Consider the following 25397-nt stretch of genomic DNA (forward strand, 5'->3'; position numbering starts at 1 on the left):
GAGGCAGACAGGATTAAGTGAGAGGTCATACTTGAGTATGACTAACTGAGTGAGGAGACTCAAGATGAGTAACCGTGGAGGCAGAAGCACTCACATGGAAAAAAAGGAGACAGGAGGGAAGGTTGTCTCCTTCACCATCATGTTGGGGGCCAGCATTCAAAATGGCGTATAAGTATGTGTGTAGACCCCCTGGTACCCATAGACCATACTTAACCTGAATGACAAGTTTAGGTACTCATGGACAAGAAGGTAGTTTAAATGCTGGGGTGGGAGGGTTTGGGGGGGGGGGAATTTTCCAATTTTATGAATTCACTGTTTCTCGAACAAAGCCTAAGCTTTGCTAACATGCCTTTGCTCACGATGTACTCCCTGCTTGGAAACCCCTCTTCTCTGTTTCTTACTTATCGAAATCTTACTCATCCTTCAGGCTCAGATCACTCTCCCCACCCCCTCCTCCATGAATCCTTGCCTGCCTGCTTCATCCTCAGGTACTCTTTCCTGTCTCTGCCATTCTTTGGGCACTTGGCCCACACTCCTTTTTACTTTGTGGTATCTTTTCCCATGTTAATTTCTGAACTGGTCCAAAGACGTAAAGAATCTGTTCATTCTTCGAGACACAACTCAAGTGCTGCCTCGTCCATCCTGCTTTCCTTGTCTACTTTTGGCCCTGGGTTATTCATGTCTCGTCTACACGACCTGAGTGCTTACTCTGTATTATTCATATGAAGGGAATGCATGGTTTGGGGACGAATTTAATGTGACATTTAAGGGCTCTTCCAATCTGAGATACTGTGGCTACAGTATGTGGAATGTCTATAGCTACTCCATAAACTCCTCTAAGGCAATAATAAAAAGTTGACCTAATCTAATGGAAAGAAGGATAAATTTAGAGGCAGAAGACCTGAGTTCAAACTCTGACCATACCACTCTACAATAAGACCAAGTCACTTACCTCTCTGGGTTTGAGTGTTTTCATCTGTAAAATGAGAAGGTTGGGCTAGATGATCTCAAAAGTTTCTTCCAACTTGAAATAGACAATCCTAAGTTTGTGGATTATTAGAACCCAGAGTTAGAAGAACCAAAGAAGGTATTCTAATTTAATCTCTCCTTTATATGGAAAGAAGAGATTGAGATTCAGAATGATAATTGAACTTGCCCAAGGATTCAAACCTAGGCCTCTTCTTCCAAATCCTGTGTTTTCAGAAACCTCCAACAGGTTTACCTGTATGAAAGGCACCTATTCATTTAGGAATCTCTAAAATGATGACATACATCTCTGCTATTCCTCTATTGAACAACTAAGATCTTAAGTTCTCTCTCATTGGTCAAAACTGCCCCACGATGAAAATGCCTTCTTGGGTACTAAAATTCATACCTTTAGATTTTAAAACAGTTTTATTGATATCTTTGTTTTTATATCATCTACATTCCCCAATATGCCTTTCCCTTCTCCCCTATAGAGCCATTCCTTAGAATAAAGAATTAAAAAGTGGGGAAAAAAATTCAGCAAAACTAACCAACAAACAAATCAAGTTCAACATTGCATGAAGTGCTCCATACTCCCAGTTCCCCACCTCTACAAAGCAAGGAGGGTGTTGCATTCTCATATCTCTTCTTTGGGGCCAAGGTTGCATAACTTTTCATTTGTTCACTCATTTTCAATTCATCTGTTGGATTAATGCAAACGCTTCTGGCGTTCTTTCTCATAGCCGACCACATAATTCGAATTACTTCCTGTAAAATAAACCATAGTTGTATCAAAATAATGGTATCAACTTTTCCCTCTCTCCCTTCAGCCTCCCCTCAAAACAAACAAACAAAGCCTCCAGTATCTTTCTACTCCCTACAGAATAGTATAGTGGAAAGAGCACTGGTTTTATATTTGAAAGACCTCGTTTTGAATCAGTTCTGATATTAGTTGTATGAACCTATGCAAATCACTTCATGGTTGTTGTGCCTCAGTTTTATCATCTGAAAAGTGGGCACCTTGGTGTAAGAATAACAATAATTATAATAACTAGCATTTATATAGTATTTAAAGATTTGCAAAGCACTTTGCATATATTAACCCCTTTGATCCACACAACAATCCACGATTTAGGTGTTGCTATCCACATTTAATAGATGAGTAGTGGATAAATTGTAGGAAGACCCGGGTTCCAATGTCACTTCTGATATTTAGTAGCTATGTAACCAAGAATGAGTCATTTTTAAAGATCTTTAAGCCTCAATTTCCTCATTCTAAAAACAGAATAATATCTCTTCTACCTGTACCTTATAGGGCAGTTGTGAGGTTCAAATGAGAAAATGTATGTTAAGCATTTTGCAAGCTTTAAAATGCCATACAAATACCAGATAATTATTATTACCAACCTCAAGAGGTGGTTGTGGGAAAGTTCTTTTTGTAAACCATAAAATACTATAGAATGGGAGCTAATTTTATTACTATTACTAAAATAACTCCTGTTCTTGGCCTTCAGTGCCCTCAGAGCCCTGGCCTCAATCTACCTTTTCTGTTATCTGTTGCAATCTACACTCTATACAACCCAGCCTTTCTAGACTAATTTCCATTCCCCAAACATTCCTTATTCCTCCCTGACTTGTCATTCTCATCAGTGGAATATCCATCCAATATGCTCCCAAATCTCTGCCTATCAAAATCCTTCAAGGCCTAGCTCAAATGCCACCATCTCCAAGAAACCTTCCTTTATTGACTTCCTCCTTCTCCCTTACTTACATGCATTCCTATAGTTTGCGGTGCTTATGTATACTGCATCACATTCTGCCTTGTATTCATGTGCTAGTATTATTATAAATTTTCCCTATTAGACTGTCTCAATAAGACAGCTGCTCTAAGCTGCCAGAGCCCATTCCTAATATCTATATTCTCTAACTGATACACTGTGGTTGGGAATCATGGAACACCATGATCCCAGAGGAATCCCAATGACAGACAATAATGATGGACAAGAGAAAGGAAGGTGGTACGTGTAAGTAGGAGGGAACCTGTCCTTAGGACTATAGCATCATAGATTTAGAGCTAAAAAGGACCTGAAAGATCATCTAGTAGATGCCTTCATTTTACAGAGGAAGAAACTGAGGCCCAGCATAGTTACGTGACTTCCCCAAAGCATGCTGACACCAAGTAGCAGAGGGAAATTTGAAACCAAGTCTTAAGACTTCAGATCTAACACTTTCCACTGTGCTTAGTAGAAAAGGCATCCTGAAGGACAGGGATGTCTGGGAAAGGAGGTTGTATGGCTACATGGGGCCAATCAATGATTAGCAGATCGATAGTCCAAACGCCATGCTGGTAGCCTTGAAATACTAAAGGAACCATGGCAAGGCCTTTCAGTGCCTTGGATCAGTCATCCAAGGAGGACTTATGGAAAGGCGTGGATGAGAATCATTCACAGTAGGAAGACATGGAGAGATTCTGATCTGCACTGGGGTAAGCTGTGCCCACACTGAAGCATTTAAATAGATGCTACACTCTAAGTTCTGTGAGGGCAGGGATTGTGTCTTGAACAACTTTGTATCCTGCACAGTTCCCAGCACAATGCCTCAAGCACAGCTGGAACAACACAGATAGTGGCTGAATGAATGGAAGGAAGGAAAGAAGGAAGGGAGGAAGGGAGGGAGGAAGGAAGGATGAAGAAATGAATGAAGAATTACCAGAAGACACAAATGTAAATCGAAAGATGCTGTGGTATAATGGCAATAGCAATGGACTGAGTGGGAGGAGACTTGTATTTCCATGTCGGTTCTGCTACTCATTAGCCATGCGACCAGAGCTAAGTGATCTTCTCTATATATCAAGGGAGGTGGACTAAATTACCTTTAAGATTCCTGCTCCTTTTCACACTCAATTAACACTATGGGATTTAATTTAATCACAGATTTTTTTTAAAAAAGTTAAGTGTTTTCATTTCATTCTAGCAGTACCAATTCACACAGGCCTTCCATTAATCTTAAGAAAACTGGATATGTGAGCATCTTCCAAACATAGATTAGCAGGTGAATTTTTACATTTCAAAAGTCTTCCCTCCATGAGAGGCAAAGGGAAGAGGGGCAAGGATGGAGAAAGAGAGTAAAATGAGAGGGATTATGAGAAGAGTCAGTCGGTTGATAAGATCATATATTAAACCCCTACTGTATTCCAGGCACTGTGCTAAGTACTAGGGATACACAGAAAGACACAAACATGGTCACCAGGTGACAGACATAATGCCATTCTCTGGGCAGTAATTCAATCCCTCCCAGCCTGCTAGGACCTTTTAAGGTTATGCCTAGCTGGTATTGCCTTCCAGAGCCCAGGGTCACTCCCATGTCATAATGGGATATCAGAGGAGGACGTTCGTAGCAGGTTGGTGATACACATTATACTAGTTGATTGGTAAAACAACCCAGTGCGGGAGGTTTTGTAAGTATTACCACCACTTTATAAATTTAAAAAAAAAAAAAGGGTCAGAGAAATTCAATGACTGGCCGACCAGAGCTAGGAAGAGATAGAGCTGGGACTCAAACCCATATCTATTTGACTTCAAGTCTTCTTTTTTTTCACTTTGGCAATTGTCACTTATTCTTTAGCCAAAAAAAGACACTCTGCCTTCTTTCATGTGCGCACAACACAGGAATAAACAAAAGAAGAACACACTCTTATCTTACCCACAACGTCCTTGTAAGATTTATGTTTTAGGCTTTGTCCATCTGGAAAATCAACAAGAAAGACTTCTGGTTAGGATGGTAACTTGAAAGGTCTTAAAGAAAACTAGCTTCCCCATAAACACCCCAGCAAAGATCTAAAAGGGCATTAGATGGAATAATGATAAAGGAGAACAAGGAGAAACATCAATAAACTCCTCCATGCAGTCGAGGAATACACACAAATATCGCCAAAAGCCTGCAGGCACGTGGAGAGGCAATGGGGGTGGGGGTGGGAATGGGGAGCCAGCCTGGGGGCTCAGAAGCAAGGCCTGAGGCCAGATGCATTGGGGGAGGGAGAGGTTTGGGGAGGAGGCATGAAGCTAGAACAATCTCCCACAAACAGGATCTTAAACCAGTGGGATCTTGGCCCTAGCCTCTTGGAACAGTTGTGTTGGTGGGGAGAGGGGTAGATCATTGCACAATGAGTTGAGGCTAAGCAGAGTATGCTTTGAAGCACTCATAGGTATAAGCTTGAGACAGGGAAAGTTCAAGGACCAGGCAAACGCTCCAGGAGACCTTCCAGGAAGCCTGAGATCAATACAATCTCTGACATCACATTGTAGCTTATAGGGGCCATAGCTAGGGATGAAGCCCACTCCAGAGACAGGCCAAAGCAAGCAGCTGCCTTTGACCAAGAGGAGATAAGGGCAGAAGTCTGGGATTGTGGCCGAGGGTGCTGCATTGTCTCAGCCACCAAATCCAGAGCTAGACTGGCATCAGCAGCCAGACTAAGAGGGGCAACAGGACCTGAGGAGGCCTGACCACCACTTCCAATACTTCACGATTGGCAGAGCCTGCAGTCTCAATCTAGGACCAGAGGCTGGAAATAAGAGGAAGTAAAGTAAAATTTTGAATACATTATAGAAATACTATGGATTAAGAGAAGTCTGAGAGGCGAACCAAGAAGAAAAGAGTCTCTCCAAAAGAAGTTGCTAGCAGAGTCTCAGAGAAATGAATGGCTTAACCACAAAGACTTTAAGAGTGATTAAAAGAAATGAAACAAAAGAAAAAATGAAATTAAAGTACTTGAGGAAAAAACTGGAAAGAGAATAAAATGGTTTAGAATAGAAGGTGAGAAAACTTATCCAAGTAGTAGATTCCCTGAAAAATAGAATGGAGCAAACAGAACTCAATGATTTCATGAGACAATAAAAAAAATTAGAAGGAATTCAAAAGATACCAAAATTAGAAGAACACACAAGGTATCTACTATAAAAAACAACTGATCTATCAAAAAGTCAAAGAAAGATAATTTAATAATCATTGTACTCCCTGAAAACATAACCAAAAGAATAAAAAAAAAACATGATGCTATATTTCAGAAGAGTCATAAAATAAATTGCCCAGCTCTATTAAAGGGCAAAATGGACAGAGTAAAAATAGAAAGAATTTACCAGTTACACCCTGAAAGAAAATGAAATAGAAATAATTTACTAATCACCTTCTGAAAGAAATCCTAAACTGAAAACACCCAGGAACATGATAGCCCAAATCTAGAGCTTTCAAGTTGAAGAATAAGAAATATTGTAGTCAAGCCAGAAAGAAAGAGTTCAAACACCAAGGAACTATAGTCATGATCACACAAGACTACACTGCTACTACTATGCAAGAGAAAAACCTAGTCATATGATAGTCTAAAAGGAAAAAGAAAAAGGCTTACAACCAAGAGTAACATATAGAAAACTGAGTATAATTATATAGGGGGAAATGGATGTTTAATAGAATAGAGGACTTGCAATTATTTCTTGTAAAAAAGATCAGAGATGGGTACAATACAAACACTGAAATGAAAATATTGGAGACAAGAGAAACACAAAAAAGTAAATACATTTGACCAACTGAAATAGGCTAAATGATGATGAAATAGTAAGATTCTATAGGGGGAGAGGAAACAAGTATAAGAATGAATGATTCTGGGTGAGGTAAAGAGAAAGAGAGGAATGAAATAAGGCCACTTCACTTACAGATAACTAATGCTGATAACATTTCACTTGTCATCTTCTTTTTTGTAAAGAGGAGATAGGGAGAAAAGAGAAGAAAAAGTAAAAGAAGATATAATTGTGGAAAAAATGCAATTGGTAATTAGCGTGAATTGGATGAACTCATCCATCAAAAGGAACTTGAATCAGAAAGTAGAATCCAGCCATATATTGTTTAAGAAAACACAATTGAAATATAAAATTAAAATGAGCATTTCAGCATTCTATTGAAGTAGAATTTATTTTGCCTCATCTGAGTTAAAAAACAAACAAACAGGAGCAGCAATCATGGTCTCAAATGAGGCAATAGTAAAAATACACATACTTAAAAGACGGAAACCATATTATGCTTTAAGGCACCACAGATAATGAAATAATATCAATTATATATATATATATACATATATATTACATATATTGTGTATATGTATAGATATATATATGCCACACACACACACACACACACACACACACACACATACACATACATTGAATAGCACAAAGAAAGCTAATTGAATTATAGGAAGAAATAGCAAAACTACAATAGTTTGTGACCTCAATGTACTCCTTTCAGATCTAGACAATTCTAACAAAAAGATGAACAAGAAATATGTTAAGGATATGAAAGAGTTTTAGAAAAGTTAGATATGATAGAACTGGAGAAGAAGAAGAAGGAAGGGAAAGGAATAAGCATTTATTAAGCACCTACTAAATACTAGGCACTGTGATGAGCACTTTAAAAATATTATCTCATTTGATTCTCACAACAACCCTGGGAGGTAGGTGTTATTATTTTGCATTTTACAGTTGAGGAAAATGAGACAGACAAAGGTTAAATGACTTACCTGGGATCACAAAACTAGCAACTATTTGAAAATGGATTTGAACTCAGGTCTTCCTGATTCTAGGCCTACCACTCTATCCACTGCACTATTTATTTGCCTCTAGGCAAAGGAATACCTAGAGGTAAATAATTTTTTGGGAAAGAAATATATATATTTTTCAGTAGAGCATGGAACTTTGACAAAAATTAACCATGTGTTAGGGCAGGTTTGGCAAACTATGATTTGAGGGCCAAATCTGGCAAGATTCTTGAGATTCATGCCTTCCCGTGAGCCTCAATTAGACAGATCATGTATATATACATATAACCTACATGGTCAACATGCATGTCCTATACACACAGAGAGAACAAAGAACATCAATGAAATACCTTAAAAATACACAAAAGAGAGCAGAAGGAAGTTTAGAAGGGGTCAAAGACAATCAGGGAATGCTAGTACTACAATGTTAAATTCAATATATACTTTAAATTCTTAGATTCTCCATTTCTTAAGCAATTCTATTTCTCTGATTTTCTTTGTATATAGAAATGTTCATGTTTGTCAAGCTCATAATAATAAAAAAGAAAATTGCTAAACCAAAATAAAGAAAAAAAAACCAAGAAGGTCTCTCAGAAATTAGGACAGTTTTAAACATGCTATTGGGTGGGCATCTTTTTAAATTACAAATTATATTAATAATTTAATTTGATTATATAATAAAATCCAATGTAACGTGTTATATTATATTCAAATAATAGATTTTATTGAAACACAGGATCCTAGGGTTTAGAGCCAGAAGGAAATTTAGAAATTGTCCAGCTTAACATCAACCAACATTGTCCTCATCAACAATTATTCACATTTCTATAGTACTTCATATTTTACTATGTGCTTTCCCATGAATGATATGAATTCTTGTCTCCAGTTTATAGATGGGGAGACTGAGGTTTATAGAGTGAAGTGGCTTGCCTATAGTCTCACAGCTAGTGATTGAATGTGAGAGCTGGATTTGAAACTGGGATTTGTACCTCCCTAAGTCCAGTGCTTTTTCAGCCAAACTAATGACTGACCCAATGCCCATGGATTAAGTAGCAGATCCAGAATTTGAAGCCAGCTCACTTTCCTTGACACCGTCATGGGAACTTTCATATGAATCCAGTTATCGTAGAAACAGGAAATATAAATGTAAGCAGATTAAAAATGGAGACTATGTGAATGAGCTTCTTATGGATCACTTCAGTCGTAAAATTATACTAGCACTAATTAAAGTTTAAATTTTGTCACTGGAGCTCCTGTTTGTTTTGCTCTGTTATGTGAATTCATGAGTAAAGAAGTTTTCAAAGGAGTATGACTCATTTTTACAATTGATTTCATGCAGTGTACTTCAAAGGATACCACATTTAAAGCCCGAATCTAAAGTTATACTCCCTGTATACAGTAGTTACTTAAACAATGTTTGTTGTTTATAATTGTCATTGCTATAGTCAAACTAGATTGGTCCATGCCAGTAGTTCTCAAGCTTTTTGGTCTCAGGATCCCTTTACTCTCTTAAAAATTACTGACATCCCAAAGAGTTTTTATTTAAAAATTTGTTTTTATTTATTTGTAAAAAACTTATTTTTATGTATTTGTTTTAATTTATTTGTAAACTATATATTATTTTATGTTTGTTTTTATTTATAAAACATTATTGTATTTGTTATAATATGTAATTACATATTATATATAAGTGTATGTAATCTATAATTTACATTATATATTATATATAATTGTTAAAATAAAATATGAACAAATATTATAAAGGTGAGCTATTTATTGTTGTTGTTGTTCAGTCATTTCAGTCATGTCTGACTCTCGGTGACCCCATTTGGGGTTTTCTTGGCAAAGATACTGGAGTGGTTTGCCATTTCCTTCTCTAGCTCATTTTGGAAACAAGGATTTAGAACAAACAAACAAAAGTAGAAGCTTGTAAACTGGGCTGGATTCTCAAATGTATATATTGCGAATCTCTGAGCTGAGAGGGACCATGGAGCCAACAAGCCCAACCTGTACCTGAATAAGAATCCTCTAAGACTCACTGGGCAATATCACAAATATTTCCTTTATGAGACAGCCAGAGTCCACTGGACACGGCAAGCAATGAACACCCTGATAAAATGTTATTATAGTCAGTGTAATTTCCTATATCTCATCGGACAAGAAATGAACGGTAGCTAATAAGAGAGACATTTCTAAATTAGCTATTATTATTATTATCAATGTACAACCAGAAGGGCCATCAAGCAATGTCCTCAGACCATCAAGAAGCACACCAGAAAAGCCCCAAGGATCCAGTATTCTGAACTTCAGAGATCGAAGAGGGCCTAACCCCGGGAGGATTAAGAGGTCAGTGCAAGAATCAGCACGAGACTGAGCAGGGTCAACCATCTGATCCAACAGGGTAGCAGATGGTAAGCCTGATCCTTACACAAAACCCCAATTCAGGAACTAAAGCTGAAGAGATGAGTAAATCAAAGACAACACTAGGCGGTATTAAAAAATTACTATAAATTAGAGGTTCTCCAACATGAGAGAACTCATAAACAACTGCAAATGGATAGAAAGGGGGGGAAATGAATTTTCTACAAAGACTACACAAATAACTAGAAAAATGGGAGCAATAAATAAAAAATAAAATAAAAGTTCTGGAGGAAAGAAATGGAAGGAGAATTAATAGTCTAGAAGAGGAAAGGGTAAATGTGAACCAAGAAATGGATTCCCTGAAAATTAGAATAGACTAAAAAGAAATTGTTGACTCCATGATACAGCAAAAAAAAAATCAAAATTAAAAAATAGAAAAAAAAATTAAGATCTGATATAAAAAATAATTGACCTGGAAAACTAGTCAAGGAGAGATAATTTAAGAATTAGTGGACTTCCTGAAAACCATTTTTTAAAAGTCTGGATACTATCTATCAAGAAAGTAAAAAATGAAAATTGCTCAGATCCATTGGAACCAAAGGACAAAGTGAAGATAAAGATCCCTGATCACTTCTTGTCAGGAACCAAAAACCAGAAACCAGGATAGGTCCCAGGAAAAAGTCCTAGGAATGTCATAGCCAGAATCCAGAGGTCCCACATTAAAAAAAAAAAATGCTGCATACATCTTGAAATAAGCAATTCAAATACCAAGGAACCACAGTTAGAATCACTCAAGACTTGGCAACTTCTACAAAACAGAGATCTTGTAATTCAATCTTCCAAAAAACAAAAGATAGGCTTACAACCAAGATTAATTTGCCCTGTAAAACTGAGTATAATCCTATTGGGGGGGTGGGTAGGGGAAAATGGACTTTTAATGGAACAGAGGACTTTCAAACATTTATGACTAAAAGACTAGAGCTGAGGAGGAACTTTGAAATACAAATATGAGTGCAGAGAAACCTAGAAAGGTATTTTGTTTTTTCATTTGAGCAACTGGAATGGGGTTGTATGATAATGTATTCTTTAAAGGGCATTGAGAGAGTTAAATAAGAATAACAAAAGTCCTGATTCTAGTCTGAAGGTTTGGAGAGGGAAAAGAGGATGGGGCAGGGGCAAGGGGTAAAGGAATGCATCAGTATAAAAAGAAGATGGGGGTGGACTTTGTAATTTCTCATAATTGGGGCATATGAGAAGAAAAATATAGAAACATAGAGGAAGGAGTGGGAAAGTGACTACCAGATGAAATGGACAAAGGAGATTTGAACATACACATTTACACAAACAGTTTAATATAGAAATATATCAGTCTCAACAGAAAACAAGCAGGGGTGGGGAAAGGGTCAAGGGGGAGAATGATACCAAGGAGGGAGCAGGGAGCAGTCACAAGCAAAACAAGCTTCCTGATCCTAAGGGAGGGATTGTAAGGGGGAAAAAAAGAAAAGATGAGGAATCTAAGGGGGCACCTTAGGTCATCTCTCAGACAACTGGGGAGTGGCTGAACAAATTGTAGCCAATTAATTAATGGAATATTATTGCACCATAAGAAATTATAAAAGAGGTTGTTTGAGAGAATCCTGGGTAGTATGAGCTGGTGTAGGGAAGTGGCCAGAACCAGGAGAATTATTTATACAAGGACAGCAACATTCTAAAGAAAAAACAACTTTGAAAGACTGAAGAACTCCGATCAATGCAATGACCAGCCATGTCTGCTGAGGACCAGTGATGAAGCATGCTGTCTATCCCCTGATAGAGAGGTGATGGACAAAAGGTACAGAAAGAGGTCTATATTTTTGGACATGGCTACTGTGTGGTCTGATTATGCTCATCTGTTACAAGGGTGTTTCTTTTTTCCTTTTCTTTCTCTTGGTTTTTATCTGGAGAGAAGGGAGTTGAAAGGGAAAGGAGTTAGCAATAGTGATTTAAAAAAAAAAGGAGGGCCATGGAAACATCTTTTTAAATGCACAGAAAAGAACAGAAGGAAATTAAGAAGGATGTACAGACAAGCAAGACAGTTTTGAAAGTTAAATGTAAAATTTATTATATATTTTTTTTGGCTAGGCAATGGGGTTAAGTGACTTGCCTAGGGTCACACAGCATTATATATATTTTTAAAAGTATCTAACATCCAGCTAGAGTACACAGTAAGTATTCAATTAATGCTTGTTCATTGGTTGATTGTTCCATAGAACCCAGGAAACAAAAGCAAGACTTAAGTTTTTAAAGATTAGAATATCTGAATATGATTTCAATGGGTTTTTATACAATTTTTAAAGATTCCTGATTTCTGAGGTATCATGCATGACCTTTCAATGGAGTTATGATGGCACAGGGGGAAAGAGTGCTTGACTTGGAGTCAGGAAGTCCCGGATTTAAGTCATTTCTTAGACTAGCTGTGTGACCCTGAAAACGTCACTAAAGTGCTCTCAGACTTAGTTTCCTCATCTGTCAAATAGAGATAACAATAACATCTTTAAAATAGGGATAACAACATTCAGTGTTGTTGTGAGGATCAAATGTAAAGCACTTGTGAACCCTTAAGGAGCTTTTATTAATTATTAATATTGTTAATGATTATTAATAATTAATCAAATTAATTGTTAGTAATAAGAAGGTTAAATGACCTGTATTAGAAAATGCAAGTAATAGAAAAGTATCATTCATCTGGAAAGGTCTCCCATATCACTTGACTGTGGTCCTGCCCTCAGAGAGCTTACAGTCTGAGAGGTGGCTGATGGGATAGGGCCTGGATAAATACATGAAGCAGTTAGAGAACAGGTACTTGATCTTTGACTGAAGTCTAGAGGAGTTCAGGAGCATGGAGCAGAATAGAAGGGTTAGGGAACTCTTCACAGGGAAGGTAGAACCCTGAATCCTTTGATCCTGTGAGTTCAATAGAGCTGTGAAGGATGGAAAGAATTTACAAGAAACAAAGGTAGGGACCAGCTAGGTGGTGTAGTTCATAGAGCACCAGCCCTGAAGTCAGGAAGACCTGAGTTCAAATTTGGACTCACACACTTACTAGCTGTGTGACTCTGGACAAGTCACTTAACCTCAATTACCTCCGAAGGAAGGAAAGAAAGGAAGGAAGGAAAGAAGAAAAGAAGAAAGGAAGGGAGGAAGGAGGGAGGGAAGGAGGGTTTGGGCTAATGAATAGTGGAATTAGAAAAAGGTAGGAGTAGAATATATCGGTGTTTTCTGACCTGCCTTAGGAACTAGTAATGGTCAAGTAAAAGGTCTTTAAAATTGCTGCAAGGAAATTAAACAGGCCAGATGGAATGTCCTCTCCACCCCCCATCACCTGTTCTTCTTTCTCACCCAACTCCGTGCCTCTCCCAAGCCATCCTTATACCTGGAATAGCCTCCTTCCTCCAGCCCTCTGTCCTCCTGTGTCCCAATGCCTTCTTTTCTTAAAGGCCCAGCATCAGCTTTCCCATCCACAAAGCCTGCCCCAGCCCTCCCAGGGTGAGCGTGTTCTCCCCCGTTTCCCTTCAACGTTGTCTGGATCTTTCTTTCACCCTATCACATTCTACCTCATAGACTCGCTATCTGAGGGTAGCCTGCACCTGCCTCCCCCCACCCCATCAGACTTGGGGCTCCTTTAGGCAGGAGCAGGGCCAGCTTGGCCTCCTCTGTGCTGAGCTCACTGCCCCTTCTGTGGTAGGCACCACTGTGGATGAGCTCACCAGAAGCCTTCCGCTGCTTGATGCATTGCCCTCTGTTGGGGATGCCCTCCGCAGAGTTTCCGGGGTTTATGATGTGACATTCGTAGCCAGTGGGGCAGTGAAGAGGTTCCGCCCCATCCTCTGTGGTGCTGCAGGCCTCTGCTGGAAGAGACACAGAGAAAAGCCCCGGCTTATTGTCCAGTGCAAGATTCTGCCGAGGTCAACCATCTCGCCTCTTTCTACAGAGGCTGGCTTTGTGTCCTTCACCCAGTCATTCAGCCGTCCCCATGGAGGGGACACAAAATTGGAAGGGCACTCAGGGTCATCCAGCCCATAGGCTCTTAATTATTTATTGTGTCCTGGACCCCATGGCGAAGCCTGCAGACCCCATCTCAGAATCATGGTGTTTAAATGCATAAAGTAAAATACATGGTATTACCAGGAAAGCCAATTCTATTGAAATACAGTTCTCAAAATATATTTTTAAAACTAACCCAAGTTCACAGACTTCAAGCTAAGGACCCATGATTTCTAGTCCAACCCATACCTAAGCAAGAATTCCCGCTAAAACATTCCCAATAAGTGAACATTGGGCTTCTACTTAAATACCTCCACCGATGGGGAACTCATTATCTACCAAGGTAACACATTTCACTTTTAGACAGCACTAAATGTTAGGAAGTTTTTCTTTACAAAGAAGGCTAATACCTCCTTTCAATTTCAACCCAGTGCTCTTGGGTCAGCTTAGAACAAGTCTATTCCTTTTTTCCCATAAGAAGACAAGGATTGGACCTATGATTTAATTAATACCTGTAGGGAACACCCAGCTGAACAAACTCCCTCTGACCATGCAGACTGGCACCTTCTCTGCAATTTATAGACTCAGTTGTCTGGGGATACCAAGAGGTTAAGTGACTTGCCCAAGGTCACACAGTCTGTGCCAGAAGCAGGATTTGAACCCAGATCTTTCTGACTCTGAAGCCAACGCTCCATCCACTATGCTATCCTTTCAAATACTCGAAGACATTTCTCGTCTGCCTCTTGGCTTCCTTCAAGTCTTAGCTGAAATTCTACTGTCTATAAGAAGACATTCCCTGTTCCTTTTGAGGCTAGTGTCTTCCCTGTAATTATCTCTAATTATCCCATCTATATCTTGTTTGTACGTAGTTGTTTTCTTATTATCTCCCCTCTTAGATTGTGAGCTTCTCCAGGAAAGGGGCTGTCTTCTGTCTTTCTTTGTATCCCTACTGCTTAGCACAGTGCCTGGTACATAATTGGTGCTTAATAAATTAATGAACTGCTGGGGCCTGAAATTCCACCATTAGAGCCTCAGTCCTCTGGCTTAAGATTTTGATCCCTATTACAATGCAAGTCTCTCCGGTTCTCTTCCCCCAAGAATTTTTCCACTTCGAGCCATTAGCATCCATTTACACCTTTAAGGCAATGAATTCATCGACTACTTTACAGAGAATGGCTTCTGAGGAGGCCCTGGAATCGAACTCAGTGGAGGAGACAGCGAGGCTGATGACTTTGCCCAGTCCTACCTCACTTAAATCCAGTTCAAGTGCAGGTCAAGACATCACCCTTTGCTGGGTCCTCTTCAAGAATGAAGGATGAGTAACACCCAAAATAGCTAATAACAGCTACCATTTATACAGCAGTTACTAAGAGCCAGGCACTGTGCTAAGCTCTTTACAATTACTATCTCATTCGGTCCTCACAACAACCCTGGGAGGTGAATGTGATTATTATCCTTATTTTACAGGTGAGGAAACTGAGGCAAACAGAGGCTTGTTGTAAGTCAGATTTGAATTTGGGTCTTCTTGACTCCAGGTTCTATCAGAGGATACAGACCCCCTATTGATGAAGGAGAAAGGGGGATATTAGAGAGTATTGTCAAAATCATAGAATGCCGAGGACCTTAGTACATAACTTGTCAGAGAAAGAAAAGGACCTGAAAACACAGTCAGGGTTGGAAGTGATCTTAGAGATGGTGCTATGTACCCACTGTACAGATGATGAAACTGAGGGAAATGAAGACAAACTTCTTCCTCTGAATACTCGTCATCTAGGAGGAAAAATCCCAAGTTAAAACAGACACCAGAGAGAAATGTCTGCCTCCTTAAGATCAAGGGGTGTGTGTGTGTGTGTGCTATATCTGCTATGCTTAACAGATCTTGATGCAAATGTACCAGAAGCACACATGAGGACCAAGAGAGGGCGTCAGATTCCTATCTTCTCTTCCCTGGCCCTCTTCTTTCCCTCACTCTCTCTGCCATGTCTGGGTGAAGGCAGCCTAATAGGGACGCATATCCCAGGACTTTTTTTTTTAAAGCACCAGCCCCTTGAACAATTTCTTTCTCCCCACTGGCTGCCTCCTTCCCTCAGCCCAGTTACCAGCCACCAGGATGGGGAAGAGGAAGGAAAGAAGGACAAGCAGCCCACCCCACCCACCTCACTAGGGATGGTTTTGACTGCAGAAAGTATTCCAAGGCAAACTTCAAAAACTGTCAGTTCCTAACATTCAGGTCAAGTAAATCAGAAAAACCAGCGTCCAGCATAGGCTTGCTTAGGTTGGAAACTAGGATTAGAGCTAGAACTAGGAATTTTGACACAAAATTTAAATTCAGTTTAGCAGAGTTGGAGGGGCACACAGAACAGTTTGTCCATGGGTCCAATTGTGCTGGAATGGGAGCATCCCGTTCCCCAAAGGCAGCCAGGTGGTGCAGTGGGTCTAGAGTCAGGGAGAACTAAGTTCAGATCTGGCCTGTGTGACCCTGGGCAAATCATCTAACCTCTGTTTGCCTCAGCTTCCTCAACTGCAAAGCAGGGATAATAATAGCATCTACTAATACCTACTATTAAGCAGCTAGGTGGCGCAGTGGATAGAATGCTGGGCCAGAAGTCAGGAAGATTCATCTTCCTAAGTTCAAATCTGGCCTCAGACACTTCCTATCTGTGTGACCCTGGACAAGTTTGCCTCAGTTTCCTCATCTGGAAAATGAGCTGGAGAAGGAAATAGCAAACCACTCCAGTGTCTTTGCCAAGAAACCTCCAAATGGCATCATGAAGAGTTGGACACAGCTGAAAAAACAACTCAAAAACAACAATGCTAACTAACACCTTAGGAAAAACACCGAGTAGAGGAGTGAGTGAATTGTGCCAGATGAGTAAATAAAGCCACTAAATCCTATGCCAATTGTTTGGCATTTCAACCTTTACCCTAAGAGGGTATTTGTCATTTATAACAAGTAAGTACCAAGGGCTAAATAAAAGTATTATCTCCCAAAGCTACATTCCTTGATACCAAAGCCAGAAGTGCATCAATGAATTGTAGGTTTAGAGTTCATTTAGTCATCATCACCCCCTGTTACAACCCCCGGGGGTGATGATCTAGCAATATCCCTATCAGGTGGCCATTCAATCCCTGCTTGAATACATCCAACAACAGGGAACTCACTAATTAATGTGGCAGCCCAGTTACATGTTCCTAGGACCAGTGTGATGTAGAGGAAAGTTCTCTGGACCTGTGTTCAAATCCCAGCTCCACCAATTACTAGTCAGGCAAATTTGGGCTAGTCATTTCAAGTCCAAACCTCAGTTTCCTCATGCAAAAAAATGAAGAGGGTTAGATCAGAGGATGTCTAAGGTCCCTTCCTGTTTCAAATCTAACATCAGAACATCCACTACTCTGTAAGACAGCTCCATTTAAGGAAGGCAACCCACACCAGACCATGCCTTCATTTCCCCACCAGGCTGTATCATTTGGACTTCTTCATCATATCACACACCAGGTCCCACCCCATCCCCCACCTCAGATTCCTTTTGTGTATCTTCTTCAACAATAGAATATAAGCTCCTTGAGGACAGGGGCTGTCTTTCTTTGTGCTTGTATTAGTATTCCTAATGTTTAGTTCAGGGTCTGCCCCATTTAGTCATTGTTTAGTCACTTTTTCAATCATGTCCAACTCTTCATGCGGCCATTTTGGGTTTTCTTGGAGGAGATACTTGAGTGGTTTGCCATTCCTTCTCCAGTTCATTTTACAGATGAGGAAACTGAGGCAAACAAGGTTAAGTGACTTGCCCAGGGTCACACAGCTAGTAACGGTCTGAGACTGGATTTGAACTCAGGAAGATAAGTCTTTCTGACGCTAAGCCCGGCATTCTATCCACTGCGCCACCTAGTCACCCTGTCTGTCATATAGTAAGCACTCGATAAATGTTTGTTGACTGACAGATTGACGTGTATTAAGTTGAAATCTGCCTCTCCACAGCTCCATCCATTGTGACTATTTCTACCCTCTGGGATCAAGCAGAATAAACTTAGGTATTTTTTTGATTTAACTCTTCAGATACTTGAAGACAGCTGTCATATCCCCTCCTCCAAATGGTCCCCTCCCCAGGCTAAGCATCCCTTCAATGCATCCTCATAAAGCATGATTTGAAGGCACCTTACTGGTTGGGTGTAAGTAGCACCCAAGCATATCTGCAATCCCCTATCAGAGAACAGTTTTCTTTTTGCTTCCTGAGGTAACTGGATGACTCAGTGGTAGAGTGCTGGGCCTGGAGTCAGGAAGACCTGGGTTCAAATTCAGCCTCAGACACTTACAAGCTCTGTGATCCTGGACAAGTCATTTAACCCCTGCCTGTATCAGTTTCCCCATCCATAAAATGAAGGAGATGAAAGCACTCACTTCCCAGGGTTGTTGTGAGGATCAAACTCTATAATATTCACAAAGTGCTTAACACAGTGCCTGGCACATAGTAGGTGCTTCATAAATGAATCTTCCTCCCTTCTTTCCTTCCTTCCTTGTTGGAGATACTTTACAATGGCTTCCCAAGGGTTACCAGGCCCCTTCTGAAGTTTTCACTTGGCAGGCCCAGAATCTCTACATTTGATCAGTGACATGTAAGCTAAAGGCAGAACTGGTCGGTTATACCACGGAAGACCACACATTGTACCTTGTAAAACCTCCTCTGGTCCATCAAGCAGCCAGCCGTTGCCTCCCAGCCAGCGGGGTTTGGGCTGCACCAGCCAGTCTAGAACTAATAAAACACATGGTCACATGTTAGGCTCTTGTCATGTCCTGGCAATCCCAATAAAGAATGCTTCTTTGCTGGCTGGGCCCTAGAGTCATTTCCAGGAGCACTGCCCACTCCCCCCCATAACCCCTAAGTCTACTCACAAGAGGTAGAAAAACTAGGAAAGTGGGAAGGACTTTTGGCTGGAAGGCAAACAGGGCCTTTGGGGCACAGGGGCTGGGCCTAGGTGAAGGGACTCAGGGGCCCGTGGGAAGGCACACTCCCACCAAAGAGCACGTTTGCCCACTGAGACCTCAAATGCAGGGCTGGGGATTCAAATGAACGCCTTGGACGAGTCACTAGACTTCTCTGAAATTTGGTTCACTTAACAAATAAATGTGTTCGTATAGCCTATATCAAATTGCTTTCTATCTCAGGGAGGGGGGAAGTAAGGGAGGGAAAAAAATTAGAAACTCAATTTTTTTAAATGAATGTTAAAAATTGTCTTTATATGTAACTGGGGAAAAATAAAATAATATTTAAAAAACATAAACATGTTGCACTAAAATTTGGTGAGTGATTGCTTTGAGTTAAACACACCCCTACTCATTCCTCTTTTTAAAATTCCAAATAACTCTGGAGTTCTAACACATAAAATTCCCAATCTTAGCAGGAAGGCATCTAGCACATAATAGGAACACGATATCTTTGTTGAACTGAACAGAGTGAATTTATCAGAAGCTTTGCAAAATGCTTTATGTACTATCTCATTTGAGCTTCACAACAACCTTCAGAGGCAGGTGTTATCATTATCTTCATTTAAAGATGGGGAAACTGAGGCAGAAAGGGGTTTAAATGATTTGGTCAACCACACAGCTAGTAATCATTTGAGGTATGATTTTGAGCACAGGTAGTGAGATGATCTACTTGGTGACATTACACATGCCTGTGTGTGTACATGTATGCATATGGGCACATCCATATGTATGTATACAGGCATGTGTGTGCTGGCTGGAAAGTCAGGAAGATGTGAGTTAAAATCCTGCCTCAGGTATGTGGTCCCAGGCAAGTGATCTAACCTAGTTCAGCCTCAGTTTCCTCCTTGACAAAATGAGAACGATAGTATCTACTTCACAGGGCTGTCATGAGGATTGAGCGAGATAACATGTTGTGGTGCTTTGTAACTTATGAGCCACATACGTGCTCGGTATGCTCATAATTAGGTCTTGCTGGCTCTAAATCTAGCCCTCTAGCTACTGGGCCATCTAGTTTTATATATATACAAACGTGTGTATATATGTGCATGTGCACGTACATGTACATGTCCACACACATGTACACACAAGCATATGCGTATATAGGCATACTCCATGCACATTACAGGTCAGCACAATATAAATATATAACATACATACTTGGCAACATATATGTACATGTATATGTAAATGATACAGCGACATTCTGTGTGTGTATGCACGCATGCATGCACACACACGCGCACACACAAGCATATACATGTGCACACATACAGCATGTACATGTATGTGCCTGTTATATGCACATGCATGTCACATGTCATGTACATGTACATGTGCCTGTATCACGGTACGTGTGTGTGCATGTGTGTGCGATGCACATGTGCTGGTGTTTATATATGCATGTGTGTGTGGGTGTATGTGTAGTATACATAGACACACTCATTTGGTCCTCACAACAAACCTGTGAGGTAGGTTTTATTTTCTCTATTTTACAGACAAGAAAAGTGAAGCTAAGAGAGAAGTTCTGTCTTACCTGGAGACCTATAACCAGCTTTTAAAGCAGGATTTGAACTCAGGTCTTAACTGACTCAAAGTCCAACCGTCTATTCACCACACCACCTAACTACTTCCCAAGGCACTGAACATCCCAGGAAGGAAAATGGGGGATTGAATTTTGCCCGCTTCCTAATTTTGCCAATGTCTGATCCTCCTCGCATCCTTTCTGATGCAAATTAGTCCCCATGGCATTTCTAGCCTGCTGCCTCATATCTTAGGTCATGAGAACTGGAAAATACTTCAGAGATTAAGTAAGGTGTGCCAAAAGTCTTAGTGCAGTAATGCTCGGGACACCCTAAATATTCCAGGTCTTATTTGGCAGAGGAAGACAGTAAGACCTAGAGGAGGGAAAAATTTGCCTATTCAAAGGGATCAGGAGGGAAAGATAAAACTAGATGGTCTCTAAGGGCTTTTCCAGATTTAAAATTCTATGAATCTCCTTTGGGTTAAACATTGCTCTTTCTCACTCCTCTTTTAAAAGGTATGAGATCTAACAAGGAAGTCACTAACACTTTAGTAAGAATTTACCCAACATGGTGGTGCTCTCCCTATAGTAAATGTTTCTTTCAGCGTTCTTCCTCTTAAAGATTTTCTCCCAGACCTTGTGGCACAGAGTCTATCTATCTCAGGTAGAAACATTCTTAACTTCTGAGTGCAAGGAAGTGACCTGTGAAGCAAAAATGTCAATGGGGGTGATGCCAGTGTTCAGAGCTGATTCTACCACCACTTCCAAGAAGACTTCCCTGGTCAAACACTTACTGTGCAATCCATTCCAACAAGCTTCGTTTACTCAGGACTTACACGTGGGTGTTGGTAGTATCCTAATGTATATCCCCCATGAACCATATCCATGTTTATCCAGTCCCTGAGGCATGAAGTGTCTTGTTTGAGGAACAGCCACTTGGCCAGTGTACCTAAAAGGGAGGGAGCTTGCAGGAGAGGAAGGCATAAGAAGAAAGACAAGGCTGGAAGTAGCCAAGCTGAGGGACTTTAAATGCTGAGCCAAAGACTTTATATGTGATGCTGGGGGTAATAGGGAGCCATTGGAGCTGATTGAGGAGGGAGGTATGACTTGATCAGACTGCTTAGAAACACTACTTTGGAAACAGAGTGGAGGATTGATTGATATTGGGGAGAGATGAGGTGAGGAGGTCAGTTAGAAAGCCACTGCAATCAGCCAGGTGAGAGGAGATGGGGGACTGCCCTAAAGTTGTAGTTGTGTGAATATAGAGAAGACATCATAGAGAAGAGATTGTCATGAAGGAAAAAACAAGGTTGGACAACAGACTGGATATGTGGAGTGAGTGTGAGTGAGGGGCCAAGGGTAACAGCAACACTGAGAGCCTGGATTAATGTGGGAAAGTAGTATCCTAGGCTAGGGTGTCATGAGCTTCAAATGAGATAATGGAAATAAAGCACTCTGCGAACTTTAAAGTGCTATGTAAATGCTAGTTATCATTTCATCATCATCATCATTGTTGTTGATAATAACTAGGGAAGTCTTCCTAGAAGCACAGCCATGCCTAGAGGTTGAACTAGAGGTAACTGAAAATCCATTCTGGTCCCCAAGCCTCCACTCTGGTGATGATACCTTCCCCAAGCCCTTCACTGCACTCTCCCTGAACCCAGGGCAATGTTCATAGAGCAACACAGGGATGTGCTGGACAATGGTGAACAACTGGGCTTTTGGGAGAGAAAAGTATAAAATGTATGCATATACACTTTTAAGTTTAATATGCATTGCTAACACTTTCTTAAGTCTAGTTGATCACAAAACAATAACCCAAGCCCTGATTTATCATGAGTGCTGATTTCCGAGGTATAAAAGCTCTTGCTGAAAACTTGACAATTGGCTCTTACAAGCTCTTTAGAGCTGGCTCCAATGGACCCCTGCCCTCAACAACAATTGGAAAGTTGGGAAGAAGGAGGCAGGGAAAATAAGCGTTCTGTTTAGGACATATTGAGTTTGAGATGCCTAGGGGACATCTGGTTCAAGATGTCCAAGAAGTAACAGGTGATATGGACTGGAGGTCAGGAGATAGAGGTGAGGGTTGGCTATATAGACCTAGGAGTCATCCACATAGAGATGATACAAACCCATGGGAGCTGATGTGATCACCAAGAGAGATAACATAGAAGGAGAAGAGAAGAGGATCCAGGACAGTCCCATGAGGAATAGGCACAGCCAGTGCAAATTATGTCAATTTTACAGATGAGGAAACTGAGTCTCGGGGGAGGGTGAAAATGATCACACAATTAGCAAAAAGGAGGGCTGTGATGAGAATCTAGGTCTTCTGACTTAAAGTGTTTTTGTTTCTTTGTTTTTCCTCTCTATACCATACACTAGGCAGAAAAGAACAGGGGCAATGAATGGAGAAGAATTCTATGTAGGGAATACTTGTGAATGTACAGAAATAAATTTGTTTGACATCTCTTTGAGCATGAACAATAAAAATAGCTCACATTTACATATGTCTTTAGATTTTGCAGATGACTTTGCACATATTATCTCATTTGATCCTCAAAACAACCCTGAGAGATAGGGGACTATTATAGCCTCCTTTTTACAGATGAGGAAACTGAGGCAAACAGGTTTAAGTGACTTGCCTAGAGTCACACAGCTAGGATGTGTCTGCTACCCTATAGACATTGTGAGAATTTCTCAATAGATTTTAACAAAATTACTTAGAGAACTAGTGTATCCTAGTAGACAGGGGACTGGACAAAAAAATTGGCAATGGGAGAAGGAAATAAGGGAATCACATCCAAACGACCTACCATCTTATGAATCCAAGAACACCTGCTTGCTGTAGCCTTGGCTTACAGGCCTTGTTGCCCATGTGGGAAACATGATGAAGTGAGAAGGGGGCTGGATGGACATCAGGAGAGCCAGGTTCTAGTACCTGGCTCTGCCATTTCTTAGCTGTGTGACTTGGACAGTTCGATTTTCCTTTTAGGACCCTAGCTTCCTCCACTGTACAAAGAGGAGGTCAATTAGATGATCTCTAAGGACCCTTGCAATTCTTTAAAAAATAATATAAACTAATATTCTAGGAAAAAACAGAAACAAAAACAAAGGCATAAAAGGAAAATGCCCACCTCACATGGCCATGGGGAGCCCAAGGCACTCATTTGCAGCAGTGGGAAGCTCCTTGGCCCTTTGCAGGTCTAAACAGAGCTTCATTCAACATTAATTCATTCTAGAATAAGCCAGTAATGATGATGATGGTGATGATGATGATGATTGTGAAGATGATGATGATGATAGCTAGAGAGGCAGTATGGTGCAGTGGATAAGGAGATAGCCTAGAAGCCAGCCATACTGGCTGTATGACCCTAGCCAATTCACTTAACCTCTCAGTTCTCTAGGCAAACTTGTAAGATGGGCTGCAGAAAAGATGCCACCCTATATAGGTTGAGGGAGTTTCCTTACCTGGAAGTTTCCTTTACCAACAAAATCACATGTTCAATCTCTATTGCCTAATAAAAGATGACATTTATATAGCTCTCAATATACTTCACCTTGTCTCAACCACCTAGGAGATAGGTTATTATTATACCCATTTCATGCATGAGGAAACTGAGGCTTTTAGAGACTGTGACTGGCCCATAGACATATAGCTAGTAAAGATCAGAGGCAGGATTTAAGCCCTAGCCTCCAAGTCCAATAATCTTTCTACTATGAGGCAGTTAGGTGGCAGCAGTATATAGAGTTCTGGGCCTGGAGTCAAGAAGACCTGAGTTTAAATCCAGCCTCAGACACTTACTAGCTGTCTGATCTTAGTAAATTACTAAAACTCTGTTTGCCTCAATTTCCTCAGTTGTAATGGGGATAGTAGCAACACCTACCTCCCAGGGTTGTTATGAGATCAAATGAGATAATATTTGGCACACAATAGTCACTTAATAAATGTTTATTTCCTTCCTTCCTTTCCTTCCTTTCCTTCCTTCCTTTCTTCCTCTTTCTCTCCTTCCTTCCTCCTTCGTTCCTTTCTCTTTCCTTCTTTCCTTCTTTCTTCCTATACCACACTGCCTAGGATAAGCTCTCCCCAAGAACTGTCCCCCCTTTGCCTGATGGAGCTCTCCAGCACTTGTGGAGCCTAAGAATGGAATTCCTTGTCACTGACAGGTTAGAGGAATCAAGGTCAGGTTGCAAAGGCAACACAGAGATGCAGAAAGCAAAATTGAAAGTTGAATGATATCATGTTAGACTTTGAAGGCCCTTAGAGATCACCTAGCCTAAATCTTTTTCTCCATCATGAACCCTCTCTTTTGGCAGTCTGGGGAAAATCTTTGGGCTCTCCTTAGAATAATGTTTTAACACGTGCATTTAAATGGAAGAAATACTAAATTTCAGTTAGAGGTTAATTAAAATAAAGATATAATTTTTTCACACACAACTTACCAGACCCCCTGAAATCTACCCACATATCTCTTGGGGGAGGTCTGTGAACCCCAGGTCAAGAACTTCTGATCCAGTCTAACCCCTTCATTTAGATGGTAAAATTGAGGCCCATGTTGTCATAGAGCTAGTTAGTGGCAAAGCTCTGGCCTAAACTCCCAATTCCATTCCTACCTCTATCAAATTGTTATCCACTCTATCCCTCCATCCCCCTGCCATCCTTCCTCTTCCTCTCTATCTTTCTGCAGACAACATTTTATGCTTCCTGGAAAGAGGCCACCCATGGTTGATCTTACGAGCTCAGGAGTTCTGAGCTGCATCAGGGCTAAAGTTCTTATTAAGTCTAGCACCAATATGGTGAGCTGCCTCCAGAGGGGAGAAGGAGACTGGGTTAAAAAATAGAGAAGGTCAAAGGTTTTGCATCAAGCGGTAGTGGAATTGGGCTGGGTGAGATAGGGAGAAGGAAGGAGAAAGATAAAGAAAGAAAGAAAGAAAGAAAGAAAGAAAGAAAGAAAGAAAGAAAG

General features: G+C 40.5%; 1 protein-coding gene across 4 annotated transcripts in view; it reads right to left on the bottom strand.

Moving 5' to 3' along the window:
• Nucleotides 1–1445: 1445 nt before the first annotated feature.
• Nucleotides 1446–25397, bottom strand: part of WFDC1 (WAP four-disulfide core domain 1) — a 50060-nt gene continuing 26108 nt past the window's right edge. The window contains exons 3-6 of one of the 4 annotated variants that reach the window (XM_027845902.1): nucleotides 18598–18681; nucleotides 13657–13794; nucleotides 4669–4710; nucleotides 1446–1734 (exon numbers count right to left, since the gene is read on the bottom strand). In XM_027845902.1, the coding sequence (XP_027701703.1) occupies nucleotides 1676–1734; nucleotides 4669–4710; nucleotides 13657–13794; nucleotides 18598–18681 (323 nt within the window). In that variant the 3' untranslated portion in view covers nucleotides 1446–1675. Of the gene's footprint in view, nucleotides 1735–4668; nucleotides 4711–13656; nucleotides 13798–18597; nucleotides 18682–25397 lie in introns of all 4 variants that reach the window. The other 3 variants (XM_027845893.1, XM_027845914.1, XM_027845908.1) reach the window with 3 other exon arrangements.

This window comes from Vombatus ursinus, unplaced genomic scaffold (assembly GCF_900497805.2).
Source record: "Vombatus ursinus unplaced genomic scaffold, bare-nosed wombat genome assembly UNPS02005286.1, whole genome shotgun sequence".
Classification (NCBI taxonomy): Eukaryota; Metazoa; Chordata; class Mammalia; order Diprotodontia; family Vombatidae; genus Vombatus; species Vombatus ursinus.